The sequence below is a fragment of the Argiope bruennichi genome, chromosome 3, assembly GCF_947563725.1.
Source record: "Argiope bruennichi chromosome 3, qqArgBrue1.1, whole genome shotgun sequence".
In the NCBI taxonomy this organism is placed as follows: domain Eukaryota; kingdom Metazoa; phylum Arthropoda; class Arachnida; order Araneae; family Araneidae; genus Argiope; species Argiope bruennichi.
The window spans coordinates 30,923,003-30,938,590 of record NC_079153.1 but is presented as its reverse complement, the minus strand read 5'-3'; the positions used below and the strand labels follow the sequence as shown (position 1 = coordinate 30,938,590).

Sequence of the window (15,588 nt, the reverse complement as noted above, 5' to 3'; positions counted from 1 at the left end):
CATCTATCTACTTGAAATATAACGGATGCATATTTTAATGGTGTAATGAAGGGTAAGAAACAGCTTTTGTCTGCATTTATCTTCTTGAAATATAACAGATTCATTTTTTAATGTGTAACGAAGAGTAAGAAACAGCTTTTGCCTGCATTTATCTTCTTGAAATCCAGCAAATGTGTTCCCTTTTAAAGACATAACATAAGACAAGAAACAGAGCTTCTGACTAAAGTCTAGCGGATGCGTGTCTTTTTAATGGCGTAATGCAAGATGCGAAATATCTTTTGACTGCATTTATCTACTTTAAATCTAGTAGATACATCCCTTTCTAAAGACGTTACATAAGACAAGAAACCGCGCTCCTCAATGAAGTCTAGAAGATGCGTCCTTTTTTAATGGCGTAACGTAGGATGCGAAATAGTGATTCTACAAAATCTGTAACTTCTACGAGAGAAATTCCAAGCCAAACGCCGATGAATCCTCCTATGTAACTGAAGGCTTCCACGTCCTATAAAGAAATGTAGTTAATAAGAGAAATAGATAGTATAAACAACATTTGATTTAAAATATTTATATTTGGATCTATGAGAGCATTAAGATGAAGATAATAAAAGAAAAAACATTTAAATACGCTTTTATTAATTAACTAAAAAGTGAACTATATTTTTTTTCCCTCAAAAATCTGGTATGTCTTTTTATCAATCGTGAAGACATGGGGTGCTGATAGAAATGTTTTATGCAAATTAGAAATGTAATCACATTTGCTTTATAAAAGATTACAAAAAATGATATAGAATAAAAATATAACTTGTTACGCTCTTAACATGGAACTTTTTTCGGAATATCGGAAAGTTGATTTTTAAGGAATAGAGATTTATGAATTTGTTTTATATAATATTCATTGAAATTTAATTCATATCGTATAGTTAGTTTTCAATGCTTCATGCTTTTACAATTTTGTTTCGAACTTCCAAAATTTGTTATTTTTATCATTTTCTAATTTTCATTTTTTAATATATATTAAAATTTACATTTTATAGCAAAGAATCTCATTATAAATTCTCTATCAAACTTTTTATCAGATGGCGACCTTTATAGGAAATCAAAATAAATAAAAATTAATCTTTTAGTTGATAATTAATTTTTGACCTATCAAAGTATTGAAAGTATAGAAGGAATGGCAATTAAATACTTTAATATTTTCTAAAATTAAATATTAACTAATCAGTTCATTTTGATTTATTACTTAATTGTGGACAAAAGCATACAAATGTATAAATTTTAATAATTATCGTACATCAAGGAGCATGTGAGAGTTCGATTATAAAATTTCAGTTTACTAAAGAGATAAAAAAGGAAATTAAACAAATGTGTCAAGAAAACGAAATGTACCAGATACTGCGGTCGATGAAAAAATGTAATGACTTCTGAATGATCGATGATGATTTCCACCATTATCAGATCTTTTCTAAAAAAAGAACAGAAATACAAAACTTTAAAATAATATTATATAATTATTAATAATCGTCAGTAATATCGAAACTAGGATTGTCACAAAAGGTCATTATTATTTGGAAGATGAATAATGTTATTTAAATTGACCCAGACTTGAAAGCAACGCTGTACCCATGAAAGCCTAAATCCAGCCAGTTTCAATGGGTAATAGTAACATGTTTAACATGCACAAATCCTCTAAGTGACAAATGAAAAAGCCATTTTCAACATGACACATCTGTATGAAATAGAACCAGACACATTTCTATGACCACCGCCATTATGCAGATTTCAGATTTATGTCTGTTCTTATAACTATATATATATATATATATATATATATTATTCCCTTGATAATCTTAATTAGAAAGAATTGAAGGTGTAATATAACATAAATCTTGGTAAAGCTTGATCTCTTATCACGAATAACTAATTCAAATGAAAAATATACCTCGAATGTTTTACAGAAATCGGAGCATATGTGTCAAATTATGTCTAATACAAATAATATTATATCCATAATCCTATGATGAAAATATTTTTCATTCTAAAAAGTAAAAGGAGTAATCGTTTTTTTTTTATTTCTTGCTATTTTCTTACATTTTTGTATAAAGAAATAAATATAAAGTCAGTTAAGATAATTGGTAACGAATTTTATAGATTACCAAATTCTTTGATTTGAAGTAATCGTATAAGATGGAAAATAGTATACATATACGTATGTGTATACATTTAGTATGAAATACGTATTTCATACCATACATATAGTATGAAATACGTATTTAATATTCTGAATGATACATTAAATAATGCCTTTTTCTTCCAAATTAATTTAAAAATTAAACAGTATCAGTTACACCAATGTTCATAGTTACCCCATTATGATCCCAAACATCCCAAAAATTTTGGGAAATTGGAAGTGGGTGTTTTGATTCCCGATTACAATAAAGAACTGATTTGAAGAGAATATATTTGAGGTGATAAGAAAGTATTGCTTATGGGCCGATAATTTATTTTATTGCCTTTAAAATACAATTTCAAAATATTGTTTTTGAATAAAAATACATTTTATTTCATGGTATATAACCAAATTATAGCTATTCCATATCTCAACTTGAAATAATTTATAACATTCTATCTCCAGTTTTGTCGGAAAAAGTAAGGAAATGAATTTTTATAAAACATAAATCACTGAATTTTATAAGATTCAAAAAGGAAATATCTAAAATTTGGAAATGAACTTTAAAACGAGTAAGGAATAATATTTGTATTTAGTAGCAGCAAATTCAGTTCTTGTTTCAAGCAGAACGTTCAATCTCCAGTACAACTCACTTTTCCTTGAAGTTTAAGCTATCTGAAAAAAAATCTATTTAAGTGATTGAATCTGATAGCATTTTTCTATCCCACAAACGAGTAGTAACCCTCCAAATACGTTTTTATTAATCAAATTATTTCTCATCAAATCTATCCCATTCGTCAGGTTCTCATCAATCCTTCACCTACGAACAATGATCTTCAATCTTGCACAAGTTACTTCTTCTATCTCCACAACCTCTATTTTTTTTATTGAAAAGAGATCCAATATCTTCAGATTCCTCTCTCAGGATAGCTTTTCTTTTCTTCCTGGATATCTGTTTTCTTGTTTTCTTCCAGACATCTCGTCATTCAACATCAAATAAATAACCAACTTTCATTCGCCAAAGTTAATGTGTATACAGATCACATGATAAATTCTTTAAAATTCTAAGTTGTTAATTGATTCGAAATAAAGAACATTGTTGACTTAAAGAGATGTTGCCATGGTCCCTTAGGTTGAAGCTACATGCTTTTTGTAGCAAACCGTTCAATTACTGCAGTATACGACTGCATTCAGTGCTTTTATTACTGCTCAATTTTTGTGACATAATACAAGTGTTGACAACATATTTTTTGGATTACATCTGATAAATATAAAATTTTATTATGCTATACATGTGTTAAGATTTCCATTATTTGAAATCAATACATACAATTCATACAATTTCGAAATTTCCATCTCTGGTTGTTATTCATATGTACTTACTATAATTGCGATATATTAAAATATTTTTTAGAACAACAAAATTTATTCTTTCTTCTAAATTTCTTTTAGACAAAAATATTTTATTAAATTTTAACGGATATATAATTTAAAAATAAATGGCTTAAAGCAATCAAATGTATGCTATCTTTTATAATAGTAACAGATTAAAAAGTCTTTATTTATAAAAGCATTTAAAGAATTAAAACAAGAAATTGTCATTTTTTAATAAAATCTTTTAGGTGGGTAAATCGAGAATTTTTTATGGTTCTAAAATATTTGACTTATTATTAAAAATCGTTAATGCATACTTACTGACTCTCATCTGGCGTCTTATCCCAGAACTAAAACATAAATATAATTAAAAAACAGAATTAAATTTTTGCAGAAATTATTGAATTACATACAATTTTACAATATATTATTTAAAATTTTATTATATAAATGCCATTGCAACCAAAAATTTAATATAGTTAACAATATTAAAATTATTAGAAAAGAAATAAGATAAAAAATGTGGATTATTTATCATACATAAATTGAATGTTTGGCAATTTATTCTAATTAACTTATCTCAAACTTAACTTATTTTTGTTTGAATTTATCTCAATTTAAACAAAACTAATTATGGTTTTCGTGCTTAACCAAAAAAAAAAAAATAGAAATAAACGTATTGTTACGAAATTTCCGTGGTTCGTTTGGATAGTGGGAAATATATGGTGTGGAGAACTCTCAATGAGCAGGCGACAGTAGAAAATAAAACAACGACGTTTATTTACACGAAGACACACAGGACAGCACAAAGACGACAACTATATACAGCATAGAAGACGATTATCTTCAGCCGAGACGTGCAGCATACAACAAGACTCTACTGCAGACAGTAGCGCACAGCTTAGTTCAGCACTAGCTTGACTCCGTAGCTGTTCTGCTAATCCCTGGAAGACCAGTTCTTCACCGTCGATCCCGACTACTCTTCTCTGTCCCTTCCGACTACGACTACTCTGGCAGTTGCGGCTGCCTCCTTTTATAGGTCTCAGGAGGCGGGGCTTGAAGCCTCTTAACCAATCAGGACCGTCCGAGGCGTATCTCGGTTCCTAATGGACGGATCGGGAAAATTCTTGATGTTTCGGGTATAATCTATTTTGGCACCAAAGTCGCCAAATTCGTCGCCAAATGGTCGCCAAGTTTGTCGCCAAGCTCATGGACCTCCGACGCGACACCCGGATTCCGTCCAATACAGATGACTGTAAAACTGTCTTTCTGATGATGGAACCAACTATGCTGGGAAGCCGCATCATAGATTCATAACAATATAAAAATAAATAAAATGGAATAATAACAAATACAGTTTAATATTTCTTCCATAAATTTAAAACTACATTCACTTTCGCAATGCTTATGTTAAGCTAGAAACCTGACATCAGAGCAACGACAAATAAATGTAATTGCACAAATCTTGTTCTGTATTTAATCCTCAGGATAAAAATTTTTACTATGATACATATTTATTGAGCCATTCCATATTTCTAACTGAATATGGATTTTAAAAATTCATATTCAGTTAGGAATTTTAAAAACAAAGTACAAAATCTTAAGAATTTCTAACTAAAGACTGCAATTTATTCTTTCTCGATTGAATATAGCTCCAAGTTAAAAGATCTAATCTAAAAACACTGTCTGAATCATAGTTTATAAGATAGGAAGGATTATAAACCCTCGATTGGACTGAAAAGCACTTACCATATCGCTTGTATACCGTTCTTGAACAATCATTGTGTACTTGGTTTTTCTGAAAGAAAATCATATGTATCGATAAAATATCAATACATATGATTGTTAATGTTAATTGTTTTTATAATTTAAATAAAAAACAAATTAAAATTTTTTCAGATTTTAAAAAAATAATTACAATATTTTTTTATTGTCTTTCTTTTAAGAAGTTCCAGACAATTATTTCTCGATATAGTCAACGAATTGAATGATTCAATAGCATAAAAAGAACCAGATATTAATAATTAAATAAAAATCTTAAAACAAATTTAAAAAACTTACCAAAATATTTTATTTTCGAAAGCAAATTTTCTGTTTTAATATCCATTGAAAAAAATTTATTTATTTCATACAAATTTTTAAACATTTGGAAAACAGTTTTTACTAAGGAATTTCTGCAATCGGCAAAAACTCAAAGGGAAGAAATGGTCTTCTTTCATTAAGTTTATTATGCTTAAGTTTATTATTTACTAGCCGCCTTTGGCGACCAGTCGGTTCGCAAATCTTAATGTTCGTTTAAATTTTAATAATTAAATATTTTACGCAATTCCTACTTTAATAGATTCTTCATCAAAATATTTTAAAACTTCAAATTTTGATAGTCATATAATTCACTCATAATATTATAAAGGCCTTCAGTCATAATGTAATATGTATCTTTAATTTTCTGTTAGCTCTCTTAGAATTTATGCTTTAAATTAAAGTGGAAAGAATTAATCTGCAATTAATATAATAATATTTTTTACTGAAACAAAGCATTTTTTATAATATGATTACTGATAACAGAGTCATTGAGCGTTTAAACTTTATGGACACTAAAGAATATCTTTCTTAATTTATGTAATATCTCAAGAATTTGTCAACAAAATTTTCTCAGATTCATCATGAACAGATCGATTAATTAACAATGTTTAATTTTAAATGCATCAAACACTAAGAAAATAAAATGAATCGTTTAAAATAATCGGTAGAAAATATGTTTAAAAAACTACTTAAAAAACGATGTACTTAAAACTATAAGCATATACAAAAAATATATAACTAACATAATACAATTTAATTACAAAAGCATGCAACTAACCTAAAAATATTTTAAATCAAGAATCATCCGTTGATAATATTGTCAACCATCAGAACACAATGCGCATGCTTGAATTTTCAACGCCAGTTACGATAACGCAAATACGTGAATTTTTCTACGCCAGTTGGGGTAATTCTATGCAGAATAGAAATTTTTAATTTCCTTTATTCGGTGTTATTTTAATTCAAAAGTACTTCAGAATGAATCTGAAAGATCGATTAATTAACAATGTTTAATTTTAAATGCATAACATTAAATGCATAAAACATTAAAAAAATAAACAGAATCCTTTGAAATAATCGACCGAAAAATGTTAACCCTAGCTTCATTACTGTTGGGGGGAAAAAACTGAAGCCTTACTCATTTGGCGTTGGGGAAAATGAAAAGAGTTTTTGGCGGGAAAGTTAGTTTTTAATTAATAATTAAAATTCTAATTAAAAATTCAAAAAAAGGGACCCCAGGTGCACATTCCCGACCTCTAAGGTATACATGTACCAAATTTGGTAGCTGTAGGTCAAATGGTCTTTTCTGTAGAGCGCCAACACACACACACATTGAGCTTTATATATAAATATAGATTATTAAGATGATCCAGTCACAAATATTGCTTGTGCAAAAAATAAATCATCAAGCGACAACCGAGATTCAGTTTTTGAATCCGATGATTCTTTAAAAGTTTTTAAAAACAATTTGACAGAATTATCTCTCAAAAATTTTCCATACAAACCTGCTTGTACAATCCTAGAAATAATTCTATGTAATTTAGTTACGAAGCAAAAACTTTCACTATATCCGAATGCCAAATAAGATGAATATAACCTGTCATCTGAGAAATATATGTCATTTCTTGCTCCAAAATATGATTTAGCCACATATTTCGTTAAAGTCAGAAACGAATTAGGTTGGATATCCGTTTCAGGGCTTAAAGCTGAAGTATTAACAACCCAATTGTTAGTTTACCAAGCTTTACAAGATGTTCTATGTTAGATTGAAGAAGGCATGAAAGAGTAAAATTACTGAAATTGGCTTGACAATTTCTCCCCAACTCTTGCTAATTCGTGGAAATTTCGCAATAGAAATGACAATGTTAATTTTCTATTTTTCGGCACAAGTGAAATAAAAATATGTTCCGCAAATGCATAAGGCTTCCTGAAACCAATCACTTCACTGCTTTGTTCTTTTAAACAGAGATATGAGAAAGCTAAATCAGCCTGATTTTGTTTAATCATACCAACTATTCCTGGTCAATTTCCATTCGATTCTTTTTGGCCACACTACATATCTTTGGGAATCATGCAATCTCAGCGATTTTAATACTGTATTCAAAATTTCACCCTCGCCACTAACTATGAATTGGCCATGTACAGATGTATTGATGCGCATTAAATTGGCAAATAGCAAAACGGCCGCGTTCATTCTCTGGGGAAATTCCTCTTGCATATCTGCTGAATGTTTACCTTTTTTCAGTGCTTAATTACACTGTGGATATTGCATGTTACTAAGCAGTATTATAAACCACATTAATTCCAGTACATATCACTTTAATTTCTTTTTTTCTTTGTCCCACAAATTCTAGTAGATTTTTCCTTGTACTAAGCAGAATTAATAGACCATTAGTTCTCTAAAAGCCTGGTGGCGTAATGGTAGCGTTTCGTGCTCCCAACGCACAGGTCCGAAGTTTGATCCTCGTGCCGAGCAAGGTCGACTCAGCCTTTCATCCCTTCAGTCGATGAATTGAGGACCAAGCATGCTTGAGAACTAAACACTGGGGATTCCGCGTTAGGCTGACCATAACCGGGACATGCCTTGCACCCGAGGGCCCTCGGTCAAGAAAGCAGATATGGGCGCAGGAAACTTTGGTCTACATGGGCTGTCGGGCCACTGAGTTTAGTTCAGTTAATTAGTTTTCCGGAAACAGTTCATTTGCATTGCTGTTGTATATGCACTTTATTCAATGCTTTATTAATTCTGTGGATATTGCCTGGTACCAAGCAATAAGTAGCAACTACGCGAAATATATCAGAATAATTTACTTTCATTTATGATCACTTTTTTTCTATACTTAGTTAATTCTGGAGGATATTGTCTAACACTAAACAGGATAAACATCACATAATTAGTTCTCTGAGGAAATTCCATTTGCATTTCTGCTGAATCTACCACATGCTTAATTAAATCAATGACCATTGTCCAATGTTAAGAAGAGTTAACAGACAAAAAAAACTCTAAAGATATTGTTACGAAATTTCTGGGGTTCGTTTGGATAGTGGGGGTTATATGGTGTGAAGAACGCTCAATCACCAGGCGACAGTAGAAAATAAAACAACGACGTTTATTTACACGAAGACACACAGGAGAGCACAAAGACGACAACTATATACAGCACAGAAGACGATTATCTTCAGCCGAAATTGCAGCATACAACAGCATACACAGCAGCATACAAAACTCTACTACAGACAGAAGAACACAGCTTAGTTCAGCACTAGCTTCACTCCGTCGCTGCTCCGCTTTTCTCTGAAAGGCCAGTTCTTTATCTTCGGTTCTGACTACTCTGCCCTAGCAGCTGCAGCCGTCTCCTTTTATAGGTCCCAGGAGGCGGAGTTAGAAGCCTCTCAACTAATCAGGAACGTTCGAGACGTATCTCGGTTCCTACTGGACGGTCGGGAAAATTCTCGATGTTTCGGGTATAATCTATTTTGGCGCCAAATTCGTCGCCAAGTTTGTCGCCAAGCTTTAGAACCTCCGACGCGACCCCGGACTCCGTCCAGTACAGATGACTGTAAAACATTCTTTCCGAGGGTGGAACCAACTATGCTGGGAAGCAGTATTACAGATTCGTAACAATATTTAACTTTCATATCTCTGAACATTCATTTGTTTAATGATGGATATTAATTAATACTACACATTGAAATTTGATAGTCAGAAAAAATGTTTTTGCTCATCAGTTGAACATCTTATTCTTTCGACTCAATGAGAATTCAACAACTTTCTAATGTATGTTTACTTTTCGAATCGTAAATCGAAATTTAATAATTTTATAAAAGTTAGTAATTTACTTGATGGATTTTTGGAGAAACATCAGTCTATGTCTGTATTTTATTTAATTCTGTGAAGAATACGAGAAAAATAAGTTTTCATTATTTGAAAATTCATTTTAATCCAATAAAAATACAAAAGACTGTTCAAGAAAATTGCAAGCGAGTTTGCCTACATTCTAACTCGATATCAAAATTAATAACTATCCCATTTCTGTTGGTTTGGTTTGGTTTGGTTTTATGGCGCAAGAGCCATCTTTGGCCATACTGCGCCAACCCATTTCTGTTGGCTTTTTTGACCAACAATGCATCAGTGAAATGCATTTCTAGATGCGCGACACTTGCTGAAAGTACTGTCGTAAAAAGAAGATCTGCACATAGCCAGCATGGCTCAGTGTTAAAGTACGCGCTAGCCAATAAGTCCCAGCCAATTCGCATTGCATTAAAGGCTGAACTTTAATTAAAATTTCTTGTTATTCATTTATTAATGTTTTAGAAGTCTCTATAACCTTCTTCATAATTCTAGATTATTCTGTAAAGATATAAATTCTGAGTTCCACAAGCAGTGGAATCAGTTCTCCGCCCTATATGTTACAAATTGCTTTAGTTAATGAACTTGATATAGTATTACTTTGCGACGACCTATTATTCTTTGGATCTTCATAACAATATCAACTAAATGTCGATCCAATCGACAATCTAATTTAAAACAAACAAATATAATTATAGTATCTTTTAACATAGTGTTCAATATTTTGAGAGAGATAAGGAAAAAGCTAATACAGTGTATATCCATGCAAATAAGTTATTAATAATAATTCTTACGTCTTTTATAAAAACCTCTTACATTAGCACTATCCCAGACCTACAATAATATCCAGAATTCAAATTTTTGTATGATGTTTACAAATGCATAACATTAAAAATCTGCCTGTAGTTCGTGGGATGAAAGTTTAATGCATCTCTTAATCTATGCTCTTGTGGGCTGATGCGCCAAGTGTGTCTGGCGACTTTGGGTTGCTGCGTCACGTGAATCTGGCGACTTTAGTTGCGAGTAGATGGCGTCACAACAGCTGTACGAAAGTTGAAGGTTCAGCATCCGAGGTCACCAATTTAGAGGTGAGTGACGCGCTAGGATAGAACCTGGGACCTTTTGGTTAGTAGTCCAGTAACTAACCGATTTTACCAAAACAGCTGTTCGGACAAAAGCGCTGTTACTGGCTTATATGCAATTCACCACACTCTTAACGTTGAAAAAGATGAATAAGAAACGTTTGAAGATATTCAGAAAACATTTATGTAAACATCTTAATGACATTGGTCAATAAATACTTTTTGATGATCAAGTAACCTCGGTATATTACAGGCATATTTAAATAATGATGCTTGGGAAGTTTATTACTGTGTAAAAATGGTATCATTAATATCTGCATGGGAGGAATAACTCTGTGGCTCTAGAGAGCGCGCAATATGAGGCCTGTCTTTAATAACTAATCAATTTAGTTTCATATTTCAAAACATTTCTAACTTTAGTAATAAACTAATGATTGGTTTTAATTTAATTTATTTCTTATCTTAGAACATTATGGCAGAATAGAAGAAAGTTTTGGTAATGTGAAATTTCCGATTTATTCCATCTCGGGAGGCAGAGTTTATGTATAAGAAGCGATGATGAAACTGACGTCCGTTTGCTTCTCGATACAAAAGCAAAAGAGATCAAAATTTTTTCCCTTCAAAGGTTTTTACAATCAAATTTTAATAGGGATTTTTTTGACACGTATCGATTTAGGCAAGAGAATTTTAGGTAACTTTAAAAGAATGTTGTAAGCATTATTAATTTTTATCCATCGCTCAGCGTAAAAATCTGCTAAATTCAGCAGTTTTATAGAACGTGTGTAGAATTGATTAAATAAAAAAAATGGAAACTGATCAGGAAATAAGAGAACATTTTAGAATGAAAATAATATAGGCTAAATTAAGATAAAAATTAGGAAATTAATTAGAATTTAAGTTATATTAAGACATATCATGACATATGTATATATAATAAAATAATAAAATGTCTTGAAAAATTAATGAGCTCCTTGCATGCAAACAAAAGTAAGGAAAATAGAATATAATGAAATAATTAATTTCAAACAAAAATAACATTAAAAATTATTTTTCAAGACTTGTCGAAAAGAATACAACATAAGCAATTAAATTAAAAATTAATATTCCAATATATTATAAAAATAGTAATGAATTATACTTTCTTTTAATGATGATTTTAATAAATTAATCTAAACATATATTATTGTCCTAATGTTTCATAATTCAAGTAAAGTTATAGGAAAATAAAAACTTCAATATAATTTAAATGAAGTTAAATTCGCGTAATTTAAACAAATTTAAATTTATTTGCTGGCAACTAATCTAACAACTTTTCTTAATTGATCTGCCTAGAGACTTCCTTCAGCCCACGGTTCTAGGAAACTGCCTAGCTGGAAATCTGCCATTGATTATCTTATCCTCTTAAATGATTCATTTTTTGTACATTATTAATCATCTGTTTGATTCATAAAGAAATTTTAATAAGGTATAACCAATCTTCCTAGAAATGTTATAAAGTTTCAAAATTTTCCTCACTACAACTGACTTATTAATTATTTTATGGTACTTTTTATGAGGAAAGTATGAAAAAGCATATAAAATGTTGAAATATTTCTGTCAAACTCAAAAACAAACAAATAAAAAAAAGAACAGAATGCATAATTTTCGACAATAACAACATCTGATGCTGATACCGCACACAGCTACATAAACTCATTGGAGGGAGGGGGAATTCTGTCAAAGTAGCATTGCTATTGTTGTGTGTGTAATTTATCATAAATAAATAGCATTAAGTATTTTCATTAATGTTATTTCATTTAATCAAAATGGCAACATTTTTGTATAGTTTTAAAAAAAAGATGAACTCAATTTTTTTTTATATATATTTCCTTTGGTGAAATTAATCTAAAATACGATTACAGTATGTATAAATTTTTCTCTCTTGGCTTAAAATTTAAATAAGAATAGTGAATTAAAAATAAAAATTATAATTAATGACTGAAAAGAGAAATTTAAACATCTACATTAATTAGTGTGGTGGAACATATAGATATGTTTCAAAGATGGATTTTCAAATAATTTTTCTCCTGCCGTTTCCATTAAAGGATCTGTCTGATGATCATACTACCATAATTAAAATCGATATTCATAGTTTCAGACATTTTCTTAAAATTGATCCAAAAGAAAGAAGTTTAAACATTTCGGTTCAACTAGCACACTTTTTATTCATGCCCGATAACCTGACTAACTACTAAACACATCAGAAAACTTAAACAAGATTGCTTTTTTAAATTCAAAATAGATTATCAATATTAGAAAGGAAAGTATGATTTTTTTTCACTTTGCAGTTACTCAGGAATATAACCAGATCAAAAACTTCCCGTTTTCTTAAAACATATCATGCTCTTCCGGAGAACAGTTTTCTATGAACTTCCTGTACAATTTCGAAGATCATTTTGTTGTTCCTTATAAGTCATTTTATTGACTCACTAGATGATATAGCCAGCGTTGCTTGGTAGACGTAAAGCACTTTCACGTCTAATATTTTTACTACTCTCAATTACTTACCTCTCTGCAAGACAAGCCTTTGACCTATAACTATCAAATTTTACAAAGATATATTCTGATCAGTAAAAATGTATCCCTTGAAACGATTATTTTTAAAAATTTAATTAATTAAAAAATTGCCGAAATTTTATCTGAAATAATTAACAAAAAAATTAAAGCACAAAACTAATTTTTAGATTATTTTAAAGTTTAATTTTTTTCTTCTTATTTTTAACGACGCTAGTTGTCGTGAAATCTATAGCTGTTATTTGAAAAAAAAAATTACTTTTATTTTATTTTATAATTTTTAACTGGATATTTTATTTTTGCCATGAAATTGAAACTGTTTTAATTGTTTGATTAAATGTTTAATCGCATGATTTTCTTCTATTGTTGAAAACTAAAGTAGAAAGATTCTGTTTTTATTATCTATGCCTTTGTTTAAGTGATAAGAAAGTGTCGTAAGGGCATCGCGAAAGACAATGTGCAATTAGAATATAGATTACCAACACTGTTACACTCTCTATGACATTATGATGTCACGAGACATTAGGAAGATAAAAAAAAACGCTAGCAAAACAGATATAGCTCCACTTTATATCTATCTTAATTTAATATTTAAAAATATTTTGTTGAGGGAAACAAGTTATACTTTAAAAAATTAATTGAAATTAAATATTACTAATATTCTCGTCAAACAAACTGACCGGTAAAAGTGATTGATTTGATATACATTCCATGAAATACATAGTTATTTTTATTGAAAGCCATAATTAATATTTGTCTGAAAATTGACTATTTGTTCATTGAAAGCTTAGCTATAATAAAAGAATTATTCATACATAAAAAATGCGAGCTGTCCAACAATAAGCACATTAAACATTGAAGATTCATATGGAATTACGAAGAAACATTGATATGATGATTTGATTTTTATGAAATAACATTTAATATTTTTCGTTGAACATTATAAATAGTATCTATTTGTAATTTACAAAAATCATTACATTGCTGTCTTAAAAAAATGGCACGACATGATTTCAAAAAAAAAATATCTTAAAAATATTAATTGGCCTTAAAAATATTAATTCATATATATATAAAATATATTTACTATAAAAAATAAAAATTTCTCATCAATAAAAATATTTTAATTTATTCTTACGGTTTAGCATTTTCCGTTTGACTTCCAATTGCACATAAAAGATTTGCATCACTTCAATGCACAAATGCAAAAATAATAAAAAATTTATTTATGGTTCATTTTTTAAATTTTCATGAAATTATGGTTTGAAACACTGCAAATATATTTGTTATAAAAGGAAAATCAAGTAGCAAAAACAAAAACAAATTACGCATTTAAAAATTTTTTATGCAATCATAGATAAACCGTTAATAACGTTACAAATTACATAAAAAGCTCCTTAAAAATGATTTATCAAATTATAAGAAAAAATATTTCCTTAAAAATTACCACTAATATTCAACATTTCATTACTTCATTATTGTTAGATAAATTACAGTTGGCTAGTTGTTATGCCTATGTAACTGGTTCAAATGATATAAAAGACTAATTCATGGAAAACATAATACATCTTTGCTAAATATTTCTAATTCAAATTGGAAGGTTCGAAAGTTTAATAAACATCATAATGCATATCTTTTGTCTTGGACAAAAAAAAAAGTTGAACTTGATAACAAATAAAACTTTGCAGAAATTTCAGCTTTAGTCTTATTGATGAGCAAAACAATAATCGTAAAATTAATTTCAATCTCGCAAATCATTTTAACGTTTCATTCTGTAAATGGGCATCGCTGTAACTTTTAAAAAAATGGCTCTAAAATCAAAAGCATATATAACAGATAACATTCCAAAATAAAAGCTACAAATAATTCTTTAACTTGAGTTTTCTAATAAAATTTCAAAAGCACATTTATTTCAAATAACTTGAATAGAGAATTTCTGGATCGAAAAAAAAAATAATTTCTATAAATCTGGAATTTTTAGAATCATAGATGGATCTATTGAAATATTTGATTTTTTTTTTTTTTTTTTTTTTTGGAAAATGAAAAGTTATTTCAATACAAGAAATTTGTTTCCTTAAAGAAAAGAAAGAAAGAAAACATGAAAAAATCTTTTTTATGCTATTTAATCTGGAAATAAAGAAATTTCCTTGAAGAACAACGTTGGAAATAATCTATTACGACTATAACAAAGCGAAAGTATCCAAAATAGATGAAGACCGTAGCATTCTTCTGATCTACAATAAAACGTAATTTGCAATACAGTACGAGTAACGCCCAATAATTAACAAAAAATACATATTCTCATAATATGGCATTCGTCCAAGATTCCAATAGTGTGTTTATTTATCGGAAATATCATAAGTGCTCACCGAGACATACTTGTAAATAAAGAATTGTGATATCGTTTATACATGCATATCCTTAACAAAGTCAAATATCGTAGAATATTCAAATTCTGTAGATATAAATAATTAATATAA

At 29.3% G+C, this 15,588-nt stretch overlaps 1 protein-coding gene across 1 annotated transcript in view; it reads right to left on the bottom strand.

Annotated features, from left to right (window-relative positions):
- Positions 1-367: 367 nt before the first annotated feature.
- The window catches only part of LOC129962800 (uncharacterized), a 47,233-nt gene continuing 32,012 nt past the window's right edge, over positions 368-15,588 (bottom strand). The window contains exons 10-13 of the mRNA XM_056076796.1: positions 5,291-5,339; positions 3,863-3,891; positions 1,387-1,462; positions 368-502 (exon numbers count right to left, since the gene is read on the bottom strand). Coding sequence (XP_055932771.1) covers positions 368-502; positions 1,387-1,462; positions 3,863-3,891; positions 5,291-5,339 — 289 coding nt within the window. The remainder of the gene's footprint in view (positions 503-1,386; positions 1,463-3,862; positions 3,892-5,290; positions 5,340-15,588) is intronic.